Source organism: Nipponia nippon, unplaced genomic scaffold (genome assembly GCF_047370975.1).
Source record: "Nipponia nippon isolate SJK-2023a ecotype South Korea unplaced genomic scaffold, ASM4737097v1 scaffold_7, whole genome shotgun sequence".
Taxonomy (NCBI): domain Eukaryota; kingdom Metazoa; phylum Chordata; class Aves; order Pelecaniformes; family Threskiornithidae; genus Nipponia; species Nipponia nippon.
This window is the reverse complement of record NW_028262391.1, coordinates 23,976,271-24,003,293: the sequence shown is the minus strand read 5'-3', so window position 1 is coordinate 24,003,293 and position 27,023 is coordinate 23,976,271. Positions and strand designations below refer to the sequence as shown.

At 38.9% G+C, this 27,023-nt stretch overlaps 1 protein-coding gene across 9 annotated transcripts in view; it reads right to left on the bottom strand.

Moving 5' to 3' along the window:
• Positions 1-9,298: 9,298 nt before the first annotated feature.
• PIK3CB (phosphatidylinositol-4,5-bisphosphate 3-kinase catalytic subunit beta) overlaps positions 9,299-27,023 on the bottom strand; it is a 117,844-nt gene continuing 100,119 nt past the window's right edge. For all 9 annotated transcript variants that reach the window (XM_087740127.1, XM_087740128.1, XM_087740126.1 and 6 more), the window contains 9 exons: positions 26,301-26,400; positions 23,683-23,861; positions 22,939-23,048; positions 22,540-22,618; positions 14,740-14,907; positions 14,133-14,256; positions 13,000-13,145; positions 11,337-11,469; positions 9,299-10,839 (listed from right to left, as the gene is read on the bottom strand). In XM_087740127.1, the coding sequence (XP_087596253.1) occupies positions 10,702-10,839; positions 11,337-11,469; positions 13,000-13,145; positions 14,133-14,256; positions 14,740-14,907; positions 22,540-22,618; positions 22,939-23,048; positions 23,683-23,861; positions 26,301-26,400 (1,177 nt within the window). In that variant the 3' untranslated portion in view covers positions 9,299-10,701. The remainder of the gene's footprint in view (positions 10,840-11,336; positions 11,470-12,999; positions 13,146-14,132; positions 14,257-14,739; positions 14,908-22,539; positions 22,619-22,938; positions 23,049-23,682; positions 23,862-26,300; positions 26,401-27,023) is intronic.

Sequence of the window (27,023 nt, the reverse complement as noted above, 5' to 3'; positions counted from 1 at the left end):
CACAATGGAAAAACTGTTTCAGGGTGTGATGCTGTAAAGCACTTGCACAGTGAGTCCCTACTGCCTGTGTACATCCTACTGTAAGAACTGATTAAGAAGAACTGTCCTTAAAGGCTGGGTTGGGGGTGGGGGAGCAGGAAGAGACTAAGAGTAAAATCAGTGAAGGGCATAGTTCAAAATGGTTGTCAGTTTTGTTTTTAAGCCTACAAACTCTGTGCGACTTGTTTTAGATGATTTGTGGAAAATATTTTGAACAGGTAGGAACAGACAAGCACTTCCAATCACTAGGAGGGGGTGAACGCAACCCTCCAAGTCAAGCAACCAAAAGTTAATGCAATTACTAAGTATCAAATGTAGAGCAGAGAGACTAATTCAATCAGAGAGGCCAACGGGATAATTCTTGGAGACAAAGCAATGCAACGCGGAAATGCAGACTAATCAACTGCTTTATCAAAAGAAAAAGGAAACAATTTCCAAGCCTTAACTAAAATCTCCAGTTGGTTCTTCATCTTTTCAGGGTTCTGGTTTTTGCTTTGCAGTGTTTGTTCCATCTCACATTTGTTTCGCTGCTTTTGTTCTCTGCGCAAAACTGTTTCATTGGCTCCTGGTTCTTCGCTCTTATCAAACGAGCCGCCTCCTCTCTTGGGTTTCAGCAACTAGCCTAATCATGAAAGAGAGCACGTAGCGGGAAATATTTATTATATTTAATGTCCAAGCCTACTCTCCGTAATTACGTGGAATGGTGGTTGAGTAAGAATATCCAGAGTCGCCTTGTGTCTGCAGGATTTTTCAAAGCACGTATTTGCTCCATCTGATGGAAAGCGGCTGCTCGCCGATCTTGACTAAACCTTCTGCGTAACCAGGACACTTACAGGTTTGTAGCGTAACATATCCAGACTTCACCAGGTGCGATGCAGTAAGGGAGACTTTCGAAAAGCTACTCAGACTTCTGCTTTCATCTAAGCAGGTGCTGTTGTTATGACAGATAAAATGAGCTGGCACAAAGGAAAGAAGGAACTCCCAGGAGAAAGCATAGGGGATGGGAAGCACAGCCGAAAAAAGCGGGAGCGACTATTTAAGAAGAGATTTTCTGGATTGAGCCTCTTCTCTGCGTCTGCTAAGAATAAACTGTAAGTACATCCAAGATTATATTTTGTATACGTTTTTAACCAAGAAATTTTATAAGTATTTCCAGAGCACCTTTCAAAGAGCCACAGACACCTTTGTTACCTCTGCTGTATTAACGGTTTCCCAAACAAAGAAATAGTTATGGGCTAATTAAAAAACTTACCTAAAAACTAGCAAGTCACTGACAGAAGTAGGTATGAAATTAAGGTCTCCAAACCTTGCGTGTCTGCATGTTTATCTTTTAACCATTTCCCTATGCTTCCTCCGACTCAGCAAGAGAGATCTGGAGGGGCGGCATCTCTATTCCTCCACATTCATACAAGCAGGACCCTGTTTCTAGGAATAACATTGCTGCGGTTTTTGTTGCACCAATATCCCTAGCTCCAGGGCGTAACAGACAGTGGCAATACTGCACGGGCAGCACCCAAAATCACTGTTCAACAAAGTTAGTGCTACCAAGTTTCTTGATTCAGAGCATAGTTATTGCCTGTGTTCCTATAATAGCGCCTTTATGCTTACTACTTTTCAGATAGAAGGAAAAAAAAAAAAAAAGACAAGGAAAACTATTCTTTTTTTAACCAAAGTAAGCAAAGAGGCAAAAATGCATTTGAGCTTACTGCTTCGTGCATGTATCAGCTTTGAGTTATCATCGTTCTTATAGGATTTTAAATTCTCTTCTTGGGTCTTTGTACTTGATACTATTCTTCTTTATCATGAGGTAAATTTAGTGTACGGGTCATGCTAAGATCAGGAGTAGTTTCCAAAAACTGTCTTTTCTCATCCATTACAATAGTTGTTTTCTATACAGATCTCCTAAAAAGAGTCTGTCTTTGATAATTATCATGAAATTACCGTCTTAGCAGGAAGTACATGCAAGTCTCAGCAATTACTCAGCTAACTACATTAAGCTTGATAGCCACAGCAGCTGGTTACAAGCTCGACATAAGATTAAAATACACTACCCAGAAATGATCCTGAGTGCCAGATTCTTCTCTCAGACTGATCCAATTGCAGAACAACTAATACCAAGGGCTTTGCTTTGGGATTTATCTTGCTGCGCTGCTAAGGAACTGGACTGGAAACACAGTCGAACATCCAAGGAGTAAGCGAATTACAGTTGTGCATTTGTTCTGTTGTCCATAATTTCACTGAACATTCGGGAGGCAGACAAGTGAAGCAGCAAAATCATGCTTTCCAGGCCTCGACCTTAGTTGTGATAAATACAAATTTTCCCCAGTTTGATCTAAAAAATCCTGAAACAGTAATGTAGCATCCTCCTCCCGCAGTACTCTCACATTAATGGAAAGAAAGTCAGTTTTCAGACTTTACTGGATACATTTCTACAGACACATTGCATGGCAGTGGTTTTTAAAAACATTCAAGTCAACAGGGCCTACAGAATTTTCACAGTCGTTTAGCCAAATCAGATCATCCCCTACGGTTCAGCATTGATTTGCGAGGTCTGGTAAGGGAATATACAGGTTAGTGTCTTGATTTTTAAGTACTATTTTATATAAAATATAATGGTATATAATTCGATCAAGAGTGCTTTTCTTTCAGCCCTTCCATCTCTATTCAAGGATAGTGCAACATAGGGCTTATCTACTAGCCAGCATAATTATTAGGGCATGCAAGTGGAAAAAGAACCTTTATGACAGCATAGGTGAGGTCTACCAGGTCAGAAGCCTGTAATTTAGATAGACAGAGCTCTATTAAATTTACCTTCATGCAAACACGAGGCTCGTGCCATGATCACCCACAGAAAAGCCGCACATTAAAGAACCGAGTAGAAAGCTCCTACCTAGCTAGTTGACTTATGATTTTTTTTTTTTACTTTTTTGTATAAATGGTGACAAATCTTTTTAATAGTTTTATGTTCTAAAACTACTGGCCTGTCACTGCTATCACAGCACCAGAGCCAGACTCTCCTTTTTCTCTCTGTTCCTGTTTTCTGCAGGTGACCACCCACCGCACCTGCTCCTGGTGGTCACAGGTAAAGCCTCAGGAAGGGATCATAAATCACAGGCTAATTGCTTCTGCTGATCTCATTCATCTAGGAAGTGTACAGGTTAAACTTGTCACCTTTCTTTCTGACTGTTCTAGCCCTCAAGGAAGAAGTCAGCTTTTTGAAGAGAAGAGAAGATGTTTACACAGGAAAGGTTCCAAAAAGCTGAAGCCAGCGCGGGAGGAAATATGTTCTTTAAGGCAGCCACACTCTGGGAAAATGTGTCCGAAATGCGAAATCCTCGTCTGCCGAAAATGTGAGACACTGCATTCAGAAAGCAGCTTCATTGCCCACAGCCTGCTTGATCACTACGACAGAGGAGGAGATGCCAGCTCTAGTACCTTGATTGCAGAAAGTCAAGTACGTAAAGGTGATTAAAGATTTGGTGCAGGTGCCTTGTCGGTACCTCACTACATCCAAAATGCTAAAGCTTGGATCCATTCAGGCTGACTGGATCTTTGGTCTGCGCAATCTGTATGCAGCATCAGTAATTACAACCATACCGTAGTTCATACTTACTATATGTAGCAGATGCACATTCGCTAATTTAGCTAGCATAAACTCCGCAAACAAAGATTTGTAAGTAGGAGCTAAAAGTTTCACAGCTATTAAGAACAGGGAATTGTTTCAGAAACATTTTAAAAGGTTTTTCTTTTTCCTCTCAAGTAGGCAAGATTATCCCATTGAGCTGCAAAAGAGAAAGTGAATATTAAATGGAGAACCACTGGGTGCGTTACACTTACTTGTAATGCTTAGGTATGTTTCAGTGTTGTTTGTGGTCTGGGATATTAAACTTTTTATTTATTTTTAAATTAACTAGCATGGGTATGCAATTTGATGGGGGAAAGAGGCTTCTAAAGGCCACAACAATTGCAGATCACAAAAACTGCAGATCACATTCAAATTCCCATCTAGAATTTCTGAACTTTTACAGACTCTCAACTCCTAACTTATGATCCAGCTCCTCTCCTTAAAAGGAGCAATAACGATCACAACTCACAAAGTAGTTAAGCCTTCTTTAAGATCTGTGTAGTACAGCACCAAATAAAACAATATTCAAAGTTTAAGCATAGCAGTGGAACCCACACCTTGAGATGTCTGTCTCCAATCCCTTCACAGGGCACGGGCGGACTTGCCCAGCGACCATCAGGAGAGCAGCACGGTGACTAGCCAACACACAGTGGAAGGCGCTGGGTGGCATTAAAGTCCAGGCCTTTATGGAATTCATAAATACGGGTTAAGGGTGGAAGTAGCCTCTGAAGCAGATTACCCAAAGCCTAGCAGCACGCATCTTTTCCTCCCATGCCAACTGGCACGACTCTATATGCAGGATGAATTCCCTGCTACGTGGTAGGGAACGGGCTAAACAGACTTCATCTCACATAGCCATTAAGGGTTCTTTTATTCAGCCAAGCAGACAGAACATGGGCTGGGAAGTCTGGATCTCTGTTTCATCACTCCTCTTCCGAAGTTCCCAAGCCACTAGTCCATAGGGGAAAGGACCCTCTCTCTCTCTGTCCTTCCCACTCCCCTTTTGGAGTTGTTCCGTTTTTGTTCCAGTGAATGTTTCGTAAGGGGACTGGAATCCAGATTTTTTTTTTTCTATCCCTAGGGAGTACATTAGCTGAGCTATGTCATCCATTCTTGTGTTGTTTCATTCCCCCCCCCCGCGGAAAACAGTTTCAACAGGAGGAATTCAGAGCCACGTATACAACATTCCCAGAGTATCCTGAGCAATACCGCTCACTTCCCTTTGCGATGTGTCAAACGAACACTTAATGCTCCTTATGCAAAGGAGGTAGAGACAATTTCAGAAACTAGAATGAGCTGCTTTGCCCGTGTCGTACAGGTGGTCAGATCACAAATGCGCATCCAGAGCATGCTGAGAGGGCGAAGCCCATTAGGCAAGATGTGTAGGAGAAAACCTCAGGCAGGATTCACAAATAGGAGTGAACCACTACCAGGTTTCCCTGCTTCTGCCCAGACTTTAGTGGTTCTGGGCACTCCCAGCAAGTGCCCAGACCTCCTGCCCAAACGTAGACTTCTAAAGCCAAAAATTAGATCTTATAAACATCCTTGCACTGCCAGGGTCATAATCCCTCAGAAACCATGTTTCCATGGTGCTTGATTGTCGCTTCTGCTCATTTACTTCATAAAAGCTAAACGATGCCTGGCAAATCAGAATTAACCTTTTACATTTCTCTGTGACTGCTATTCTTAAAACTGTGATCTTTCACAGGTTTCCCAAGAATAAGCCATGCCATTACTTAAGAAATATATATTCATCCCTATCCCTCTTCGTCAAGCATCCCATGGGAAACTTCTCCAGATAATCACCTGAGGAAAAGCAAGGTGACAGACTGAAAGGATGAAGGACTAGCTCATCACAGCAGCATTATTTTAAATCTGACAGTCCAATACAGTAAAACCTGTTAAAATCGGTTACATAGTTGAGCCAGCTTTCAGCCAAGTGACCTAGAGGTGACATAACAAGTAAAGCTCTATCAGCACCTGACTGGTAGAATTTTCCCTTGTGGTTTGCTAGAGGACAGACATGTTCTCTACATGACAGTTCTTCATGTGAGCTATCAGGTTGGAAAGGCATCCAAGTAACAGCAGTATGCAAACCCAGCTCATTAAAGGAAAAAGCGTTCTCTTCTCCTCACCTCAGCAACAGTTAATGCTATTTTGCTACGCTGTTTGAAGAACAAATAGTAATATGAGCAGGGTAAATAAATTCCCTGGTCAGCACTGGTGGAAGCACAGACCCTCTCTTCTTAATCAATCAGACATGAAGTCACGCTTGGAAAGAATAACTACAAGATTTCTATTATACATTGAGGTAGCACGAGCAGCATGGTAGTCAAGTCTTCTCAGTAGCGTTAGCTGTTAAAATTACTGCACCTTTCCTGGATTGGCTACTGAAATCTGCTTCGGAGATCTGCTTGGTACTGCGTATTCCTGAGGCTACGTTTGTTCCTTCTCCTGCTCAGTTTTATATGAAAAAGTCCCCAGTGTCCCCACGGAAACATTAGAAAATCTGGCTCTGCTGACTGCCCAGCCCCTGAACTAACGGGTATTTAGCTGCGCTCCCTAAGGAAGTGACCCGCGCGGGCAGGAGGTTACGCACGCTGTCCCCACAGATGTCAGAGGAAGCTTTCGCATCCACCACCTGAAGGATGTTGGTAAGGAAAGGCAAAGCTAGTTTTCTGAACTGACAGGCCAAAACATGAAAGATCAGCAGTTCCTATGTCCATTTAATCACTTAAGATCTTATGATTGTGATCCTACTGTGACCGATTTGCAAAGATATTCCAGTTACAGAAATAATTTCACTTCTAACCTTATGCCCAGACTATATCCACCAACAGTCAGTGGCAGACAGATGTGCCTCAAACAAAACAGTTTTGCACTGGAAATAGTAGTCAGTGTGGTATTGTGGTCAGGCAATAAAACCACCACCTTGAGCTTCGTCTGACTTTTATCTCGTGAGCCAAGCCAGAATGAAGCAAGTTTGCCTACAAAAAACCCCCCCAAAACCAAAACACAGCCACATGCAAACTGTGAGGTCCAACAGCAATGCAGCATTGCCATCTCGTATGGCAGCACCTACTAAAACTTGCTTTCCATCAAGACAGCTCTACTCCCTCATCTCTGGGCAGTATTATGCTGGACAAGTTACTATTAAAATTATTTGAAGAAAACTTGCCAAAAAGTGGAATGCATTATGTAAGCACAGGATTTCAGTTTTAGATTTTAAAGCCAGCTCAGACACATAATTATATTAATACAATATATTGTGAAAGAATAATAAATACTGATTACATACTTAAAAGATTTAGGCTTGAAATCATTCGTCAAGAATAAAGCTATGATCATAGCCTGACTTATTAAGAGCCTGTACTATTTAATGATCAATGATTTAATATTCAATAGCTCTAGGAAATTAAAGAGGAATATTGGACTCTTATTATATTAAGTATATGAATAGGCCCTGTCAAAGGCATTCGCTAGAACGTAAATGACTTAGCAATCAACACACCACTGTCAATAAAACCGATACAAGCATAAAAGGGAAACAACTCCACTGGTGAGGAGCAAATCCATGGGAGCTCTTTCCTTGGAAATCAAATACAGGTCAAGCAGGAGTGTAAAAGCAGCAGTTGTCACAAATGAAACGATAAAAGGTAAAGAAAGCAAACCCATCAAGTAATCATGCAATCAAAAGAAAAACAGAACACATTTATACAATATACACACTACATCTACAAATTTCAGTTGTTGTTTTTAAAGCAGTCTAGGTATCTTTTCACCCTGTCAGATACAATGAAAGGCCTTGAGAAGCAGAGCTGGTTTGAGAGAAGTAATTTTTCCAGTGGAAATGTGCAGACCAGATTAGAAGTAGACTTAGAGAGAAGTAATTAACGTAACACGAGACCATCTGAACCAAAGGTGTTTTACACGAAAGTTGTAGCTTACGTTTCGTTCCTACAGCTGCATAAAGCTACATCCTTTCCAAAGCTTCCACATTTAAGAAGGTTACATTTCTACTCACTGTTATGAACAAAATCTTTAAACTCTCATATTATAATTTGACCATTTGATGCCTTCTGAATTCTGCAAACAGTCTAAAATGACTCAGAAGAAAAAAATATGATCCCACTCAGCCCGAATTAACCTACCATTTTAACACTGTAGTTGGATATTGGGAGTTAAGTACAGATAATGGACTGACGTGACAGAATTCCAGTATTCTCCTCTTGGATGACAAAATATGGAGGACAGACTGTCTCTCCTTCTACTTTTCACAGAGCAGTTCATTCATTTATTTATTTATTTTCTGGATGAAAATCCGTATGCCACAAGCTGTAGCACGGATGATGGAAATCCAGGGAAAGCGGTGATCTATCTACTCATACAATTCAGCAAACCAGTACTTCACTCAAAAGTTAACATGAAGGTACCACAAAATTAACCTGGGTGACCTGATAAACACTGCTTCACGTAAGGTTCATCCCTGAGAGGTCAACCTGGAAAAGCAGTCTTGTGAGATGTGCTATCCTCTCAGCTATCTGAAGACCAAGTTCAATTTACATGAGGAAAATGCATCATTTTCTTTTGCTGCCAAAAATGAAAATACACCATTTAACAGGCCTCTAACTTTCTTTCCCCATTCTTGCTAATAAATTGCAGAGAGTAAATGTAGCGAGGGTAAAGACAACCAAATAGAACATATCCCATTCAAGGGCTGTTAACGAATACAAATACTGAGCAGAAGCAGTATTTTCTAATCATCTCTATAAACACTAGCTGACTCAAAGAAGATGGTGAGGAAATCACAAAATCACATTGCCTACCTCAAGTACTTTTATAACCTGCATTGAAGTGACATCCAAAAAAAAAAAACAAAAACCAAACCCTCACAACACAAAACATCTTTACTCTGTGCAATATCCCAGTAGTAATTGAGGGAAGGTGTTTCTGCATCTGGAGGTCAATGCTACTTCCTTCATTTTGTAGATGGGAATCTAAGGCACAGACTTGAACGACTTGTTCAAAGCCTCACAAGAAGTCTGGGGTGGAACATGGAACTCAGTTGCCTTTTTAGCTATGGATATAAAGATGCCATCGTGCTCCCTCCTATCACATACCTTGCACACCAGCCCCAAGCAGCCAAGGTGAACTTGCCAACTTTGTCTCGAGTTCTGGGAAAGGTTACATCTCTCTCAGCAAGAAAACATACCAGAGATGTCCGAGTACTCTGTCTCACAGAAAAATGTAACATGTCCAGGAATGATTACTTATGCAAATTTATATGCTGTGAATTAGCTGAGGATGGAATTACTTTTTTTCAGAGCTGTCACCTGCAAAGTACTTTCTTTTTAGCCTTCCTCTCATCTACTTTAAAAATAAAAAAAATTAAGAAGGGAGACATGGCACACTTCAAATGCCACTATATTATGATAAAAACAACCACCACCAAACCACAATCTGCTTGTTACTTTTACAGTATCCTAGAAGCAGAGGTCTTTTCAGACAGATTAGCCCCAAGAGTGAGGACAAGAGAATCAAACCACTACATAAAATGCTATCCTGGCTCCAGATCGGTTCTTGATCTTCAATAGAAACAACAAAACCCCAAAACAACAACAACAAAATAATAAATCACTCTCAACAAAGTAAAACCACCTTTAATTAAATTCCTACAGAAAACAACATTTCTATGCAAAACAACTGTTTAGTCAAAAAAGTAAATATCTATGTTTAATTCTCTTTCAAATGTCAAGAATAATTGAGGGCTACCAGTGTTCCTTGGAGAACAAGCAGTAGTTAAAGTCTGTCTTGCTGATGTTTCAGAAACAGTATGTTACATCTTTCAACCAGCAGCTCCCTATTGCACGTAACAAATTTGCTCTCCATTTAAGCACCTAAAAGCCTGGTACCTCAAATAAATTAAAACAAATCCAGTTTCTTCAGCAACCATCTTCAACATACATATCTTGGTAAAGCGACATTACTGCAAGCTTTTAATAAATACAGAAAGAAAAGATTAATGACTTCTCATTGCCGGTTTATGGAATGATCTTTTCCCATAAACACCTGCTTTTCCAAACATTTGGGTTTTTTGGTATGTATGCTCTAAAAATCACTATGTGTAGTACGTTTAATGCAAATTTTCCATACATAAGTCAGTACATTTGCATGGCACAACTAATCTGAGATATGAATTTCAATGTAAGGCTGTAAGGAGCTTCTTGCTGAACCTGAAATAAAGGTGGCTCTGAAGGAGTTGAAAACAAAGCCCCAGAGGCCGAATGGGAGACCATTACCATGAGGGATTCTCAGACATGTTTGGAATTGGCCTAACTTTCCTCTTACCAAAGAGCTTCTTCTGTGTGTGCTATGTCAGGGGAACAAAACTGTGCAACCCTGAACATCTGGGTGCTGCATCATTTTCAAAGGTCTCTCCCTCTCCCATCTCCCGCCCTACCCCCCATCTTACAAATATCTACTCTTCTTTTGGCAGCAGTACAAGACATTAAGCAGCTCCCTGTAGTACAATGATACTGTGGTTGCTATTTACAGTAGAATCAATGCATCTGTGCCAGTAGGGCAGAGTTCATATGAAAAATATACACAATATGGTCATTTTTAGCCAGATTAGGATATAAAAAAAAAATTTACTCTTCAAGTCCCAACTTTAAACAAAGAACAGTTCTGCCAGAGGCCTTCAAACCTCCTGAGTATGTTAGAGTACATTACCCTAACATATAAAAACAAATATTTACACCTCCATAAAGTACCAAAGAATTTTTAAAAACGCCTAGTAGCTCTCAGCGTGCAAAGTCAGCAGGAACTGATTATCCAGGATGTTCACTATTTGTAGACAGTCTTGGAATCAAGCATTCAAAAGCAGAGTGCAAAAGACTCAGGAATTATTTCAGCCCATTTCTTTTTGTCGTTGTTTTTTTTCTTATTTAAAGTAAGTTTTGTTGGTCCGTGCTACAGACTCCCTTCAAAAACACTTATCAAGGTAACATTCAGCTTAGTGCAAATGCAAAAGTCTTCTAGGATCTGTAGTCTTTTCGAACAGTGTGAGCCATCCAGTTCACTTTAGTAGTCCAGCTTTCCCGGAGTGCTTCATCAAACTTTTGCTTAAATTGTTTTAGTGCTTCTTCCTCACTCTTCCCTAAGGCGAGAGAGTCCTAAGGTGACAGGAAAACAAGTACTGTTAGGACTTTTAAAAACCACAGTTAAGGCCTCCTTCACCTTTCAACACAAACCACATTCTGTCTTTTTCCGTTTTGACACTTTTTCACCTATTATTCATTGAGCAATAAATACATCAGTGGTATTTTCTGGGTTTAAAGATAAAACTAAAGAAGAATGAAGCAAATAATTTTCACCTTTACAGGTCTATGCTTGTGCATGAGCCAAGACGTAAAACACCCCTGAAATTACCATATACAAGATGCAGGGATGCTGAACTCATAGAATGGTTGAGAGGAACATACAGTCACAGTTTCCTTTGACTGCTAGGACTGACTACAGACCTGGTTCTATATAGCTGAAGAAGAAAGCTTTGAGAACTATATGGAAGTTTTGAAAGAAATGGAAAACAATTAAAAGGTATTCATCTTAGAAGCAAAATCCACATACTGGAAAAACACTAAGTCCTGCTGAGCTGTAAATCTTACTTTACCTTGAGATACTGGATGTCCTTGACAGAGGTTAGCTCTGGAAGCCCTGCAGTTAACATCAGTGCAAAGAGTGTAATAAATAGGTTTCCGTGTTTTCGCAGAATCAAGTAGGCTTCTTCACAATACTGGCGGAACCTTCAATGTTCAGCCGCAAAGCACATGCAATGAAGACAACAGGTGGTAACTTACACAGCTGACAAATATACGTAACCATTCCCAAAAATTATCTGTCCTAACACACGTATCACAGGAACACAGTAACAGGAAGGACAAGAGATGTTTACAGAACCTCCAATGCATTCCCACAAAAACATCCCATGCCTCTCCAACAAGCCCTTAAAACATTGGTACAAAAGACCAAAAGCTTTTAAAAAAAGCACTGTTCTTCAGAAAGAGCAAAAAATGCCAAAGGTAATGCCAGTGTCCCATCTCCCTGAGAATTTGTTAGGTGACACGCCCTGATGATCCTATACAGTGGACCTACAGTGGAAAAACAAAAGCTCTATAGCAGTTCCTACCAATCCAGCCTGTCTCTGTTAGGTAATTCCTTCCTGCAAACACAGTCAAAATGGAACCGACTGCCAGATCTGGCATAAAGACCCATCACACAGACAGCTGAGAACTTGCTCAATGTCCTCAAACGTGCCACCTCCCAGTGTCTAATCCCTAAATTTCCACAGGAAACGGGGAGACCCTCTTCAGACTAAGATGACAAGTTATACTTGAATAAAGTCTCTCCTGAGGCATTTTTCAAGTAAAAGTGGAATCCTACTGCCATTTAGGGTAGTCCATATTCCACAGCTCTTACAATGCCACAGTCACCTAATAGCCTTTACTTTGTGGTTTTAAAAATGGAGCTACAGGTTGATTTGCTCATTCTCCAGGAGAGACATGGGTCACTGGCAGTTGTTTTCCATTCTTCCTAGACACACCATTACAAATATATGTACAGCTTCTTCTACCAGAAGTAGCCATAAGACTTGTCAAGCCATACCTAAGTTCTTAATTTCATCTCTCCGTCAATAAATTCTTCCTGTGAAAGCTGACAGCAAACAGAGCAAAACATCCAGAATGACCCTCCCGTCAATTGGTGAGAATAATACACAAGGGAAAAAGAAAAATCTGCCTCAACAAGTAGGATCACAGAGGGTAGTTCTCCCTTGTCATGTGTTTTTGTGTAGCTCTTTAACCCCAGATGCATGCAAAAGTGTTGGATTACGAGCACGTGGCTGTATATGCCTAAGCATCCAAGTAAGGCCAAGACTGATTAGCACACTGAACGTGGATTAATGAACAAAAGGGCAGAAGGGAGCCTGATTTTAAGTCCAGTGCTTCATCTCACTTGAACAATAGTCTATGGAATCCCTCTCTAGTGCCCAGTGCTGCTGAAGGTAAAAAAAGGTGAGCTCAGGAGAATCTGCCATCTCCTGCTGGAGGAGATAAATAGGAACTGCATCTTTCCACTGCAGAGCTGCAGTTTCTGATGTATGAAGTAATTTGTGTAGGTACTCTAGCTCAGGTGGAGAAGTAGACAGTATCGTAAATGCGTGTTAGCACACCTCCACACAAATACGAATGAGCAAACCAAACCCAGATAGGTTCCTGGTGTGCTGGAAATTATCACCAGAGAGAGTTACAAAAGGAAGAGATCAAAATAATACTCACCGACCAAATTTTTCAGTGTTCCCTGTTTTTCCTTGTTGAATAACATGAATGAAGTCATAGGTGAGTATGAAAGGTACTCGTTCCCTTTTAATTCCAAATTTGGACTTGAAGTTTCCAAGAATATGCCCAAAATCTATATGAAAGAGCTAAAAAAACAGAAGTGAAAATTAATTTCTCCAGTGAAATATTTCACTTTTCTCCTATCTCTACAGGATGCTGGTACCAAGAATAGTTAACTCGTAACACTACTCTCCATAGCCCGTGGTTTCAACCCTTTGGGAGTATTTAAAGACATTTCAAAATGTATTTTAAATCAGTGATAACACCCATACTCTTATGAGCGACCACTGCTACAAATCAGCGTGCAAAAGATTATCTCAGTTTAAAACGTCTGATGTCTGCCAACAGACATCTTTTTGGTAATATCATAGAAAAATCAGCCCAATGATGAGCCCATGAGGCTCAACCTCATCATATCCAAGGGCTTCCTACATGAACTCAGGAGCAAAGCTAGTAGAATTCAGATTCATCTCAAGGAACCTGTGACAGTTCTCCCACTTTAGAGTCAAATATAAGGGCATTTCAGCTTTCTTCTACTAGGTAAAAATCTTAAAAGAATACTGCAAATGTCTATAAAACTCTCACTTTTATAACCCTTGCTAGTTTTACAGGCAGAATAATTTAAATAAAATCAGACAAGTTACAGTCAAAAGTAACAAACAGGAAAATACATTTCTACGAGTTTGCCTAGGTTCTAGGTTTGGAGACTTGCAGTCACAGCATATAAAATTGCAATTCATGTATTTTTAAGGATGGTCTTTTGCAAGATACTCTAAGTCTACTTTTATTCAATGAATCGGAACCATTAACAGGCCTTTTGGATGTTCTGAAAAAGTTCTACAGAACAGCCTCACTTGATGTAGAATTGCTTACTCAACAGGCACTGGGCAGCCCTTCCACTAGTCGTACATTTCCTTTCTTTGAAGCTCCCTCCAATTCTCAGTAAATAAAGGCATCAGTTCTAACAATGTGGGGATTTAATTTTACTGATACGCAGAAGAAATTAAAAGTTCTCAAGATAATTGTTGCACAACAGAGATACCGTAGTTATTCTGCCTACATGAGATTTTTACCTGACCGTTTTTTCTGACCATGATATTGTCACTGTGTCTGTCACCAATCCCTAATACGTAAGTAGCTACACAGTAGCCAGCACAAGACAGAGTAAATTCTTCAATGGCTCGATCCAAGTCATCTCTAAAAATACAAAGACAAACAATATTAGTGCGTACTACTGGTAATTCATGTCATGCCTTGACCTCAAAAAGGGTTTTTGCTTGTTTAAACCAGAAGCCTATTAGGATACCGTAAAACTAGACTTATTTGAGAGAAAATACTGTAAAAGGTAGCTATGGAGAATAGGAGAAATGCAAATATTATGAAATGCAACAACATCAAGACTTGAGACCTATGTAGTTTTCTTGGGTTTGTTTGTTTTGCCAAATCTCCTGTAACTTACTCAACAACATGCAGTCAAAATGCTGCAAATGCCAGAATTTCAGCTAGATTGTTGTTTTAATTCCATGGGCACCATGAATCTGAGTCAAAATTTTTGACATACTAGAAAAATAAGTAGTAAAAAACCTGCCATAAGAGCCACAGATTCCTCAATACTTAAACAAAAACTTACAGAAATTTTGTAGCTTACACTATAGATGAGAAAATAACTGTAGAAATTACCCTAAGTTGTATTCCTTCAGCCAGTTTAAGAGAGCATCTTTGTTGAAGGCAGCAGCAGCAGCAACATTGCTACTATTTAACTGAATGTCAGCAATGGTTTCTGAACTAGAAACAGCCTCAATAAGGCCGGAGTGATCTCCAGTTGCTAAACAGCCATATGGCAATATCCTGAAACAAAACACAGATTCATGTTAAAAACAAAAACAGTAAGGAAGTTTCTTTAGTGTATCTATATTTTGAGAGGGCTGAATACTCATGCTAACTTGAACATTAAACTCTCAAAGGTTAACACACAGATACTGCTTGCAAAGTTAAGATACCAGCAACACATTTAAAACATTAATTTTTTCCTATTACATACATAGATGTAAAAAAAAGAAATTATAAGCAACCCTAATTTTTCCCTTTTACTAGGGAAGACAATTACTTGTAATTTTATAGGACAAACCATAGAGGGAGCCCTTTATTTTCATTTGTTAATTTACTGACTAAACAGACAGTTAAGTTATACTCATGTTCATTCCAGACTCAGTTATTTGTGTAAATGGAAAACAGGATCTTATCCCTTTTCCCCGTTCTTCCTATTTCAACTTAAAAGGCTGGAAATCCTTTTAAATATAAACATAAAATAATATTTTCCAACTCCTACTAATTTTAAGCATAGAAACCTAATGAAAGACAGGAATACATCTTTTAACCCCCCTGAAATTTAAGAATATTCTTCTGCATTCATATACTATGCCTAGTAAAAATATCTACAACAATATCATTGCATTAAAATAAGACACAGATAAAGCTATGAATCAAGGAGACACGTGTCTAAATAGATAAGTATTTTTCCAAAACATTTCCTTACTCCAGATGCTTAAAATGCTAACCAGAATGGCAACTTAGATGGGAGCTCAATGTACGCCATGGAAACATAAAGCAAACTCTTCAAAGGCACTGCATCACAGATCGAGGTGTCTACTCTCAAGCTAGGCATCTCAAGTCAAGAATATTATCTCAATTCTGGTCGTGGATCCATGTATAAAAGAAGGGATGTCCATGCAAATCTAACTGCAGTACTGCAGTACACAAGCTAGCACTCACTAACTTACAAAGCTGTATAAAAAATTGCAGGACACATTTGAGCGAGTGACTGACTGACTGACTGAGAGTGAGTGAGTGAGTGAGTGAGTACAAAGCTGTATAAAAAATTGCAGGACGCATTTGAGCGACTGACTGACTGACTGACTGACTGAGTGAGAGTGAGAGTGTGTAGAAGGAAAAAGAATTGCTAGTGGAGTTGCCATCGGTATTTATATATAAAACAGATATTACGTTCGATTGCTATAAAGCAGAACCATATCTCCTGACTGACACAGCCTATTATCCCAAGGCATAAAAGAAAAACAAATAAAATTCCAGATGAAATTAATTGGAACTTTTTGGCAGAACAGCTATTAGATAACTGAACAGTTTCTCTACCTCAGTGATAACAAACAGCTGAAGTGGCACAAGTACTAAGAACTATATAGTTGGGGATTCTTCTCTACTGGCGACAAAGAGAACCGAAAACCACATTCAACAGGGTATTTAGAGAACATCCAACTTCAAAACAAAAAAAGAAGTGCAGATTTGGAACCTTCTTTCCGTTTCTATTCTATTTCCCAATTAAAAACCCCAACTCTCCAGACCAGAGGGTTCTCACAATGAACAGAAGGGTATCTGTAATTACCGAACACCAGCACTCATGATACAAGGAAGCACTGCCCATCCTTAGCACGACACGACAAACGTAAGCCAAATATTGCCAGGTTAAAGTGCACGCTGGCCTTCTTCCATGGCATTTCAACCCACCCTACTTGCAGCTTAACTGGGCACAGGTCCAACAACTTCCTCTTCAAGAGCAAGCAATGATGAAAGCCTTCAGCCCCTTGAGGACTGTGTGCTTACAACTGGAGGAAAAAACATCCTTGTCAGAGAGACAGTTTGACAGGAGTCAAGTTAGGGACAACTCCTCTGGGCCCTTTCCATCTCATCCTGGTCTTTCTGACTTCAACATCTGTCAGCAGGATATGCTCCCTGCTTTTTAATGCAAGTAAAGACCACAGACAGATCAATACAGCAATCCTGGGCAGGACAGAAAATTTTCTTCTTCATCCCATTTAATATTGTTCTTTATTTCAAGATATATTCTCCAAAGCAGCATCTTTCCAAATGCAATACCAAGTTATGGTAATTTAGCAACACATTCTCTGTAACTTCAGGTCCAATGGTTTAAAAATAATGACATTCTTTAGACTTGTAACAAATACATTTTTCAATATGTTTGTGAACTGATTTCATTCATACGCAGCCGCTTAACATCAGACTTCACACCCGTTAAGGGAGGTGAAAATGAAAACTCACTATAAATAGGCAGTGAAATGAAAAAGTAGTTTTGAGAACGCCCTCTATCCGTCCAAAAATTAACCAAGTATTAAATACTGTTATGACAATTTACCACAGCAAATGTCACTCAACACAGACCAAACTCCTCAAACTCAGGATTTTATGTTGCTCTGTTACTTTACTAGTTTCTCCCTTAACACAATTTCAATGCTGTAATATAGGTAAAGCAGCAGAAATACTTTTTGATGCAAGGATTACTCTCCTAAGAGGTGTAACATTGCAGACCCCACAGCATGCTTGGGAAGACAAATGTTACGCTCCTCTGCTGTGACATGTATTTGTAATATTTAAGCCTTCCTCATAGAAATAATAGAAAGTTATGTAATCTACTATGAATATGCCCATACACATGACTTCAGACGTAGAATTTTTTAACGCAAAATAACTTGAAGTGTTGTAACTTTTCAGGGGGTCTGAACCTCAAAGTCTCATTTTTTTCACTCTGCAGATGCAACCTCAATATAAATACCATTTAACTTAATAAGTTTGTTCCATAATTGCCCATACTTAAAGGACAAGAAACCACTAGAGATAAACTACAGAAAGAACTGAGGAAGTCTGGCTGCTCATACTTACTAATGTCTTAGGCCAACTATTTCCTGACCAATTTTCAGGTAACAGTTTGTCTTAGAAGTGAATAGGTATGGGGATTAATTCAAGAATATGCTTTTTTGGTTTTCTCATTTCTCTCTGGTACTTGACTGACTGACGTCTAAGGTAAACTGACTCTGAGCCAGACTCCTCTAAATGACAGAGCAGTGTTTGTCTGGGGTGATAGTCTTTGCTGTCTAATGCTTGCGTCTGTACTGAGAAGCAGATGCAATTTTCATCTGAAGTTTTATTCAGTTGTGCACTCCACAGCCCATCCAGTGACAGCCCAGGACGAAGGACCTGCTGGAGTACACACTGTTGCATCCTCCTGCATACACAGATTTCCTTTTCTGATACAAACCCTGGTCTTCTTCTGATACTCAGTCAGAACGCACACACAGGAACCTAGACAACAAAACACACCATGTGTGCAAGAGGCCAGTTTACCCATGAGACAAATTAGTTGACAGTTAAGCAAACAAACAAACAAACCAACCAACCTACCTTCTCCTTCTTCAGCTTTGGAGATCTCAAAACCAGTATATATTTGGTGTTCCTCTCCAGAGCTGAGAAATCCCATTGGGAATATCGTGCTTGCTTTAGACACAGACTGGCCTAAGATTTCGTTTTAAATTACTACTAAATAACTGACTGTGGATTGCAGTGCAATTATAAGGAAACTGATACTGTCCCAAACTCCTCGATGGCAGCATATTCATTACCATTTGATCCATGCTTCATAGAAGCTGTACAATTTGCTTGTGGCAAGATATTACTGATTGGAAGAGAGAGGCAAACAGCAAATGCTTCTGCTCTTACACCGGTGAAACAAGTGAGAAGCCCTGCTTTTACTTAAATGGCGTTATCAGACTCTCTGTAGTGGAAAAAAAGTTGAAAAGTGCAAACTCCATTATGCATCCATAAAAGGAAAAAGGGAAGCAACAGCTCTAGGGAAACTAAAACCTCAAAGCATGATATAGTGCAAGAAGAAAAGACTCATTGGTATGGATGTATGAAGTTGTATTTTTCAGGAAAGCACATCTATTTGACACTACTTTTTCACCTGACACCATGTCTCTTACTCAAGTAAAAATTAGCAAACCAACAAGTCCCGACTCAAGAACAAGGCACCAGAACTCATTACCACTGCTGTTAATTCATACATCTGGAGTTGCCTCTCCTTGAGAGGCACGCAGACTGTAAACATGGAAATCAAAGTCTTATCCTCTTAGCTGCATCCTCATGCTCCAGGCGTTTGGCGTGCTGTTTTGTCCAATTCTGTTTTCAATTAAGGCCATTTCAGAGCCTTCCCTTCGCAACTGCCTGGTTAATCTCTCTTTGATAGACACAGAATTGTATCCCTGCCTCAATCCCAGAATTTTATTTTATAATCATAACTATGAGAGTATGAATGGAAGGAAGATGCTCTCAGTTAAGTAAATAAATGGAAGAGGCCAATTATAGAACTTCAATTCTCACTAGGACTTCCCTTTTCTACTTTTTTTCTTCTCAGAGTTTTAAGAAAAATCTTGGACATCAGAGCCACTTTTTGGTGTTCCTTTGTCGAGTTTAAAAAAATGCCTTAGTCAGGAAAAGCATATTTGATGACTCCTAATCACTATTCCTGTTTGCTAGGCACGGTGTGTGGCCCAGGCTGGAACCACAAACTAAGCTTCTGGGAAGGCAGCAACCAAAGAATGCCTCATCTGGGATTCCACAGCTGCCAGAGGTTGTCCTTGCCCCTAAATGCTGGATGAGTCTCCTCACAGTCTATTTATAATGACATAAATTATCTAAAGTTTCCTCAGTGTTCAACTTCACACACACTCAGCCACCTCATCGCAAACATACAGTTCCAGAAACAATTTATTATTCTCATTCCTACCTTATCCCGTGCTTCTCTCAAAGGAATCTTTCCGTAAGCAGCATAAGTAACAAGTTTATAATTTTACTTATCTGCGGGGGCTAATGTTATGTGCCTTGTGAAGCTCCCACTATTATGCTTTAACCACAAAAAATGTGAAATGACCTCAAAGAATCTAAATGAAGTATTTCAAGTAATATTTAAATAAGTACTTCTAGCCTTATAAACAACACTTAAAAATTAAACACAAAGAATTACAGCTCTTTCACAGGCATATAAAATTGAATTTATGGCCTCCAAATGGTTTATAATAATGTGACACCCACCACCTTCTTTAGAACTGTTTTTCTAAAAAGAAATTAGAATTTGAGAATTATATTAGCTAAAACTGGTGCACAAATTGGCTGGAAAAGTTCCCCATGTACTAGAGGGTTGTATGATAACACTGTCCAATGCCTGATACTGTTTCTCTTTCGAATACTCTAGTATTCCTACAAAGAAGTCATGCTTATCTTAGCAAGCATATGAAGGTAAGAAAGCTGCTTTGCAAGAGACTTTGGAAGATACAAAGATATTTCTAGTCTGAAAAATGTTTTCTGACATCCAAATAGTGTTTTATCAAGAAAAGAATGCCAAGTGGGACTTCAGAATTTACGCTGAAGATGTTCACAATGAGTGTAAGTCTCAGTGTGAACAGCGATAAGAGGACTGCTCACAGCAGGAAGAAAGAGGGGCTACTACAAAAAATAGTTGAGTTCATTGCTACTTACACAACCGATTAAAAAGTGACTAGCTTACACAGCAGGAGACATCACTCTAGAGACTTGACTAATGGACTAATAAATAAATGAAAATCCCACAACCCTCCTCATCATTCCGAAACAAGTTTTCCAAATGGTGGAAACTCCTGTACTCATGGTATCTTGGAAAGGTTTATTACTTCATTTTTGAGAGAAGTGGCTTTGCAGGAGAGCAAATGAGAAGATTCTTCTCAAATGGAGTATTTCTGCCCTAACAGAATACTTAAATTATGAGTTTTCATTTCTACTGTAAGTTTACAACCTCACAAAACCAGAAATGGGAGCTTTAGCGTGAAATATGGGCAAGTTCAATACCATAAAAACCTCTTTCATACTTTAGCAGAAGCGCACTACGACATTATGCTTTTTCTCCACTGAATTTACAATGGGTGGGTTAGAACTACTTCATTGAAATAGCATTGAAAAGTGAAATTTAAAGGAAGATGCAATATTTTTTCCCCCCCAATATAGTAGTGGTTCTAAATATATCACCTTTCCTGTGAACCTCATCTTACTATAGAATCTTACCTTACTCTTGAATGACTATCTGCTATTTATCATGATTCAAAAATACAACTGAAAACATGTAGTAACTGAGATTAGCAGATGGTAAGCATAAAACAGATGGAAGTACTTTTTTCTTACATACATACTTAAATAATAAGTCTTTCACCGCCGGATACTGACAAGGCTAAGAATATAAAAATTCCCATATAGACTCCAGTGATAATCCACTTGTCATCAGCCTCCAGGCAGAGTATGTAGTTGTCCACTCATCCAGACTGTAACATCCTAACTCAAGAGGCAAGAATATTATGGGAGTCAGACTCAAAAGCCTTGCTAAAGTCAAGGTAGGGACATCCACTACTCTCTCCCTCCCTCCCAGGCAGCAATCGGACTAGTCAGGCATGGTTTACCCTTGGTAAATCCATAGCGACTGTTCCCGATCATCATCATTTTCTTTGTGCAGCAGCACTCCTAGAAGAGAAGCACAAGCAACTAACTTCTCCTCTCCCAAGACCCTCATTTTCATGAAGCCTGTTATGTAATTAATACAAGATGGGCATTCCTCTGTTAAATTTTGTAGGAAATAGACCACAAGTATAAAATTTATTTGGACAGTAATACATTCATTTGTGGCCATGGCAGCACAAACCATATGTGTCCTTAAGAAATAAGGCCAAGAGAAATAAGAAAATGTTAAAAAGAAAAACCACCTGTATTTGTGTATTCTACAATTCTGGTAATTCTCAACCAGATAGTGAAATCCTATCATAAAGAATCTCAAGCCTCCTACTCCCCCGTCCCCAAATTACCAGTACTTAAAGCTGACTAATTTCTAAAGAGGGTTTTGCCTATTAGTTCTACCTATCAGAGAATCTTGATGGTGTATTCCAGATCCAATCCTCAGCAGCTAAGTCTTGGCCAGCAGATCTGTGTTCTATGCTTGTACCTCACTTGCACATATGTATTAGAACTTAAGAGCTGCAATTCCCATAATCACTAAGTCCCCATTTTCGCATATGCCTGGAAAACCAGTGGGCTTTACCAGGTAAGTTTGTTATATGAGGAGTTCATGAAACACCTCCGTTTGGAAAGGCCACAGATACAAACAAACCAAAAAAAGACACAAAACGTGCTTGCTGGACCCTTAACTCAAGAATTGTTTCCTGACCTTATACAATGCTTTTTATCTATGATTTTCAAAGGATGAAAACTGTAAACTATACAAGAGAACAGTGGACTTTATAATCAGCGTGGCAACTTAGATAAACAACAAGAGATATACTGCACCAGGAAAAATATTCTGCTTAATAATAAACAAAACCCCTAAAGTTTCACTTCACTTCTTCCATTATTTCTTTCCATGGCTAAATTCTTTCGTAATGTGGGCCATCTAGGGAACGAAATGCAAAGAGAAGCCATCTAATTAGTTAAGGTAACTGCTTTCCATAGTCTGTTCATCGTGGCTATGACAACTTAAACCTTTGGGCATTGATATAGATGTTCAGAAAGGGGACAGTAGGGAAGGTATTTAAAAAACAGGAAAGCTTTACTGCTGAAAGTGGACTCGCCATCCAAATGAACTAGCCCTCAAGAGACCCTTACCGGAGATCCAGACCAGCTTCTTTCCAAAGTATGTCCATCAAACGCAAAATCTGGAGCGTCAACATGTCCTGTCGGAGATCTATAATGAAAGGTTGAAACTGCTATTTTAATTTCTCAGTGTATTGTAGACAAACTTTCTAATGTTTCTAAGGCCTTCAGAAAAAGGCATCTAAAAATATTCATCAAGACGAAAAGTTAAAGTGGAATTAACCATAATTATATCATCATGACTGATAATGTCTATACTTTGAAACCAGTCAGAAGAAGATGCTTAATTTGTTTACCGACGTTAGAGTAAACCACGTTTACATTAGGGCAATACAGAGCAACACAGCGTAAGTGCAAGTGTGGGAATGAAGGAGGAAAAGGAAAAATTTAAAGATTTTTAGCACTGCTTACCATCACCATTTTTGAAGATGATCCCTACAAGATCTCCTCCAAACATTTTATTGTTGTATACTATCCATAGAGGCTTCATTTTAGAATCCATATATCTACACTTCTCAACACTAGAGGGAAATGTAACAAAAGATTTAGTCAAATAAGAATAATTCAACTGAAAAGGTCTAAGCGTTGTTCAAAACACAACAGAACACGGAGACTTCCAGTTTGGAAGTACTTAAAATGTTCTCTGCGCTTTCTTTCTGCTACGAGTGCTTACTAAGTTATGAACATACCTGTTACAGATGGAATATATTGGATACCGTGCCTGGCATACGCATATCTTATGCTTAAATTAAGCACCCGCATTTTCAGAGAAAATACTTTTCTTTATATCCATTCCCATCAACTTTTGGACTTTATATTTAAGTGCTGTTAAAAGTTTTAATGTCTTTTGTGCTTATTGTAAACAGAAGCCAGGAACGCAGTCTAATTCACTGTTAGGCTTATATTTCAATATCTTTAGCTATGGTAATGCATTAACTAAGAGAGGATTAAGTTTCATGGTGGATGACAAAAAACTTCTGACTTAACTGATATCTTAACCTTAGGAAGACTCCCAACAGACGTTCTCTCACTACAGAAAAAGTTCCCTATGACAGCACAATAGAGACAAAGGAAGTTGAAGCACATATGCGTTTCTGCTTTACTGTTTCTGTGCAAAAGCTACAGTGAAATTTTATTCACTCGTTCTTAACTTACTGTAGTTCTGAAAGTATAACAGAAGGATTCAGAGGAGACTGGAGGTCGGAAAGTGCTTCTCTGTAAGCATTTTGTTTCAAACATGTATGCATTGCATCTTTTCCTTTTGCTTTGCTTTGCTTCATGGCATTCAGCTTAATTAGACTATTTAAAGTCTTCATTTTATTAAGGGCTTCCACCTGAAAGAGATGTTTTTTCTTTGAAAGTTATTGCTCTGATTTTACGCATAATACAATGCAAAATCCCATTTCAAAACAAAATAATTCTGTAAGTTTTTAAAAATAGAAATAATGGCAATTAAGGTGGCATTCCCCAAAAAATATGAGAACAGCCTTTTCTAAGTCACTCACGTCCCAGAAATCCCATTTTCTTAAGTAACAAAGACATTGCTGGGATGAAAGCTCCTAAGCTTCAAGTCACTTTTTAAAGCATGACTTAATATTTCCAAAAAATTGAATGAGGTATTTTAATGTATGACACATTTACACAAATTCCTTCTTCAAAATACAATTTTTATCCACTAATTCAACATAGCACATAACATAGGTGCCTCTAACCATACTGAAGGCAACAAAAACATTGAGTGCTTCATACCTCTAACAAAATCAAACACTACTTGAGATGAGCTATGGATGCAGATACTTCATTGTACGTGTTCAGTTAGTTGCATACAACACGATATGGCCATACGACTACTTGCAGCCAATTTTCACACACATAACTACACAAGTTTAACTTCTACAGAGCAGAGTTGTAACTGTTTGTTCATCAAAATCCTGCTGAAGTTAGGCATAAGGTAAATGCTCTAATCAATTAAGGTGTTCCAAAACATAATACTTCATCTAAGCAATATTGTAACCTTAAAAAGGTGTAAAAAGGCAAGGCAATTATTTGCAATCAATACAAGTGGGTTTAAGCCTTTTTTCCCCCTTCTTTTTTGGAAAGTCTTCTACTGGTACATAATTTCTAAGAAAACAAACTAGTGATGTAAATGTACAGAACACTAACAGAGAAAAGCCCTTCAGTAACAAACCTAGATAGCACATACAACAAATATAATTTCTGGATTGCATCTACATCTAAGCAACTTGTTAGCCGAATACAAAATAGCTCTTATAACAATCAGCTGTATTTGCACTAGCCACAGTTAACGTGCTCAGTAATACACATATTCTCTAGCAAACAGCATCCATTTAATAATTACAAAAGCTGATTTCTATACAAGGAAGCTTCAGTCTAACTTACAAGGTGCTGAGTCAAAACTTACCACTTCTACAGACAGACTGAACCCTGGCAGGCAGGATGCTGTGGAAATTGTATGCAGTGTGATTATAAAACTGAGGCAATGGAGACCTGCCAGGTCAGCCATCTGTCAAAACCAAAAGCGCTCTGCTTTTCCACTATTCTACGAGCTGTACAAACATCAGTGACAAGGGAACAAAATGGAACCCGTGTTGTACAAACAGGAACTTTTTGAAGTATTTCTACTTTGAATTTCTTCCGTGTTTGCACAGTTGGGATTTTTTTTCCCCCTTCTTTGATTGTACTGACATTTGTTTCCTGTGAAGTGCACAAAAACTTTACTGACCTTAGGTCTATTGCTTAAAGCGTTTCATCACTTAATCTTTTTATGATTTTGACAATACTAACAAGCACACATGTGTAAGAGATGTTCTTTTCAATGTCCTGTGAACTGCAGTAATAAAGAGCACAACAGTACATTCCTGTTCCGTACACCTCTCAAAGCATAGTTTCAACGTAGACAGTATCAAAACTGCTAGAAATAACGCTCATCAGACAAGTATCTACTGAGTTAGTCTTTGTGGCCTGATACAGCAAATACCTTAATTCCAGAGAGAGATCATTTTTCAAAGATTTTTATGGTCGCGATCTAAATTAACTTGCTAAAACTGCATTAGAGACTTCAAACATGATTTGTGAGTGTCTCTTAATGATCTGCTGATACATTTATTAGTGTATTTAAAAGCAAACCTCTCACAGTTATTAGGGTATTTAAAATTATCTCTTTTTCTTTTTTTTAAACAGCACATCTATATTAACACTAAAATGAATATTTGGTTTCCTTCAACACCTCTATTTCCAGGGAGTACTGCATTATACTACAACTTCAGGGTTTTTTGCATCACCTTTTAACAAAAGCCAAAGCTGCAGGAAGTAGTACTGGAGTCATCTAGATAAAGTTGAGATAGAAAGGTAATAGTTTCTATCGAACAAGCTACCCTTACTGGGCGAGAAAGGTCACAGGTTTAAACTGCACAGAAACCCTTCTTCAGTTCATAATCCAGAGAGTCTACTGTTCTATCCAGAATACATGCATACTGCTGAAAGTATCTCACACATCTCGGAACACTACAGAAACAGCTCTCTACCTCTGAGGCCCCACAGCACCAGCTGCTTTCTGTGCCAGGGGGACTGCTCCATCATCCATCTATTTAGCCATTTTATTTCTGTCTCTCACCCATGGTTCCTTCTCTTCCCTGCTCCCCAACAGATGGACTTTGTCAAGGTAACCAATATGCCCCATAGGAGCAACGGAATAAGCATCTGAGTTACAAGCTAGGGTAAGTCAAGATTTAAAGGAGAAGGGAAGTCTATACCTGTTTAGCAAGCACTTTCATATGAGCAACACTTCCTCGGCAGTAAGCTTCAAGTATCAAACCAAACTGTACTGAAACGGCAGGTATGTGAACCTCTGACCTATAAGAAAAAAAAAAAGCCCCTCATCAGACCACAGCATTTGCACATGAGCATTCTTCAAGTCATTAAAATAAATTTAAAAAAAAAAAAAAAGAGGCAAGCAAACACCAAAACACCTCATGGTCATGTAGATAAACCAAAAAGCAAGATTTAAGAAATACCAGAACACTTATGTGCTGAAGACTATGAGCACCGGCTGGTTTCAATGCATGCCGCTTGTTTCAAGGTCTAGGACTGTTCTGGAGGCAATAATATTACGAGGTAGTGACTGGATATTTGTTTTCAGGAACCCCTTTTATTCAAGAAAGTAGTACTCGTAAGTCATAGAAGATGATACTGACAATCAGGGCTGACATTAAACCATGCGTTCTCAAATCTTTGTAAGGGAAAAGTTAAAACTTGCCTGAGGGGGAATACTTTGAAACAAACCACTGAACCTTATACCGGAGCCAATTATTCGCCACAACACTTTCATGTAGTACTTGCTCTTTTTATTTAGAAATATTAAAACAAATTGTACTTTGAAGACAGAATCAACCTATAGTCCATTCTGCAAGATTTCTGCCATTCATGGAACTGGTCATCGAAAGGAGCAATGACACATAGAACTGCTTTTATTTTTT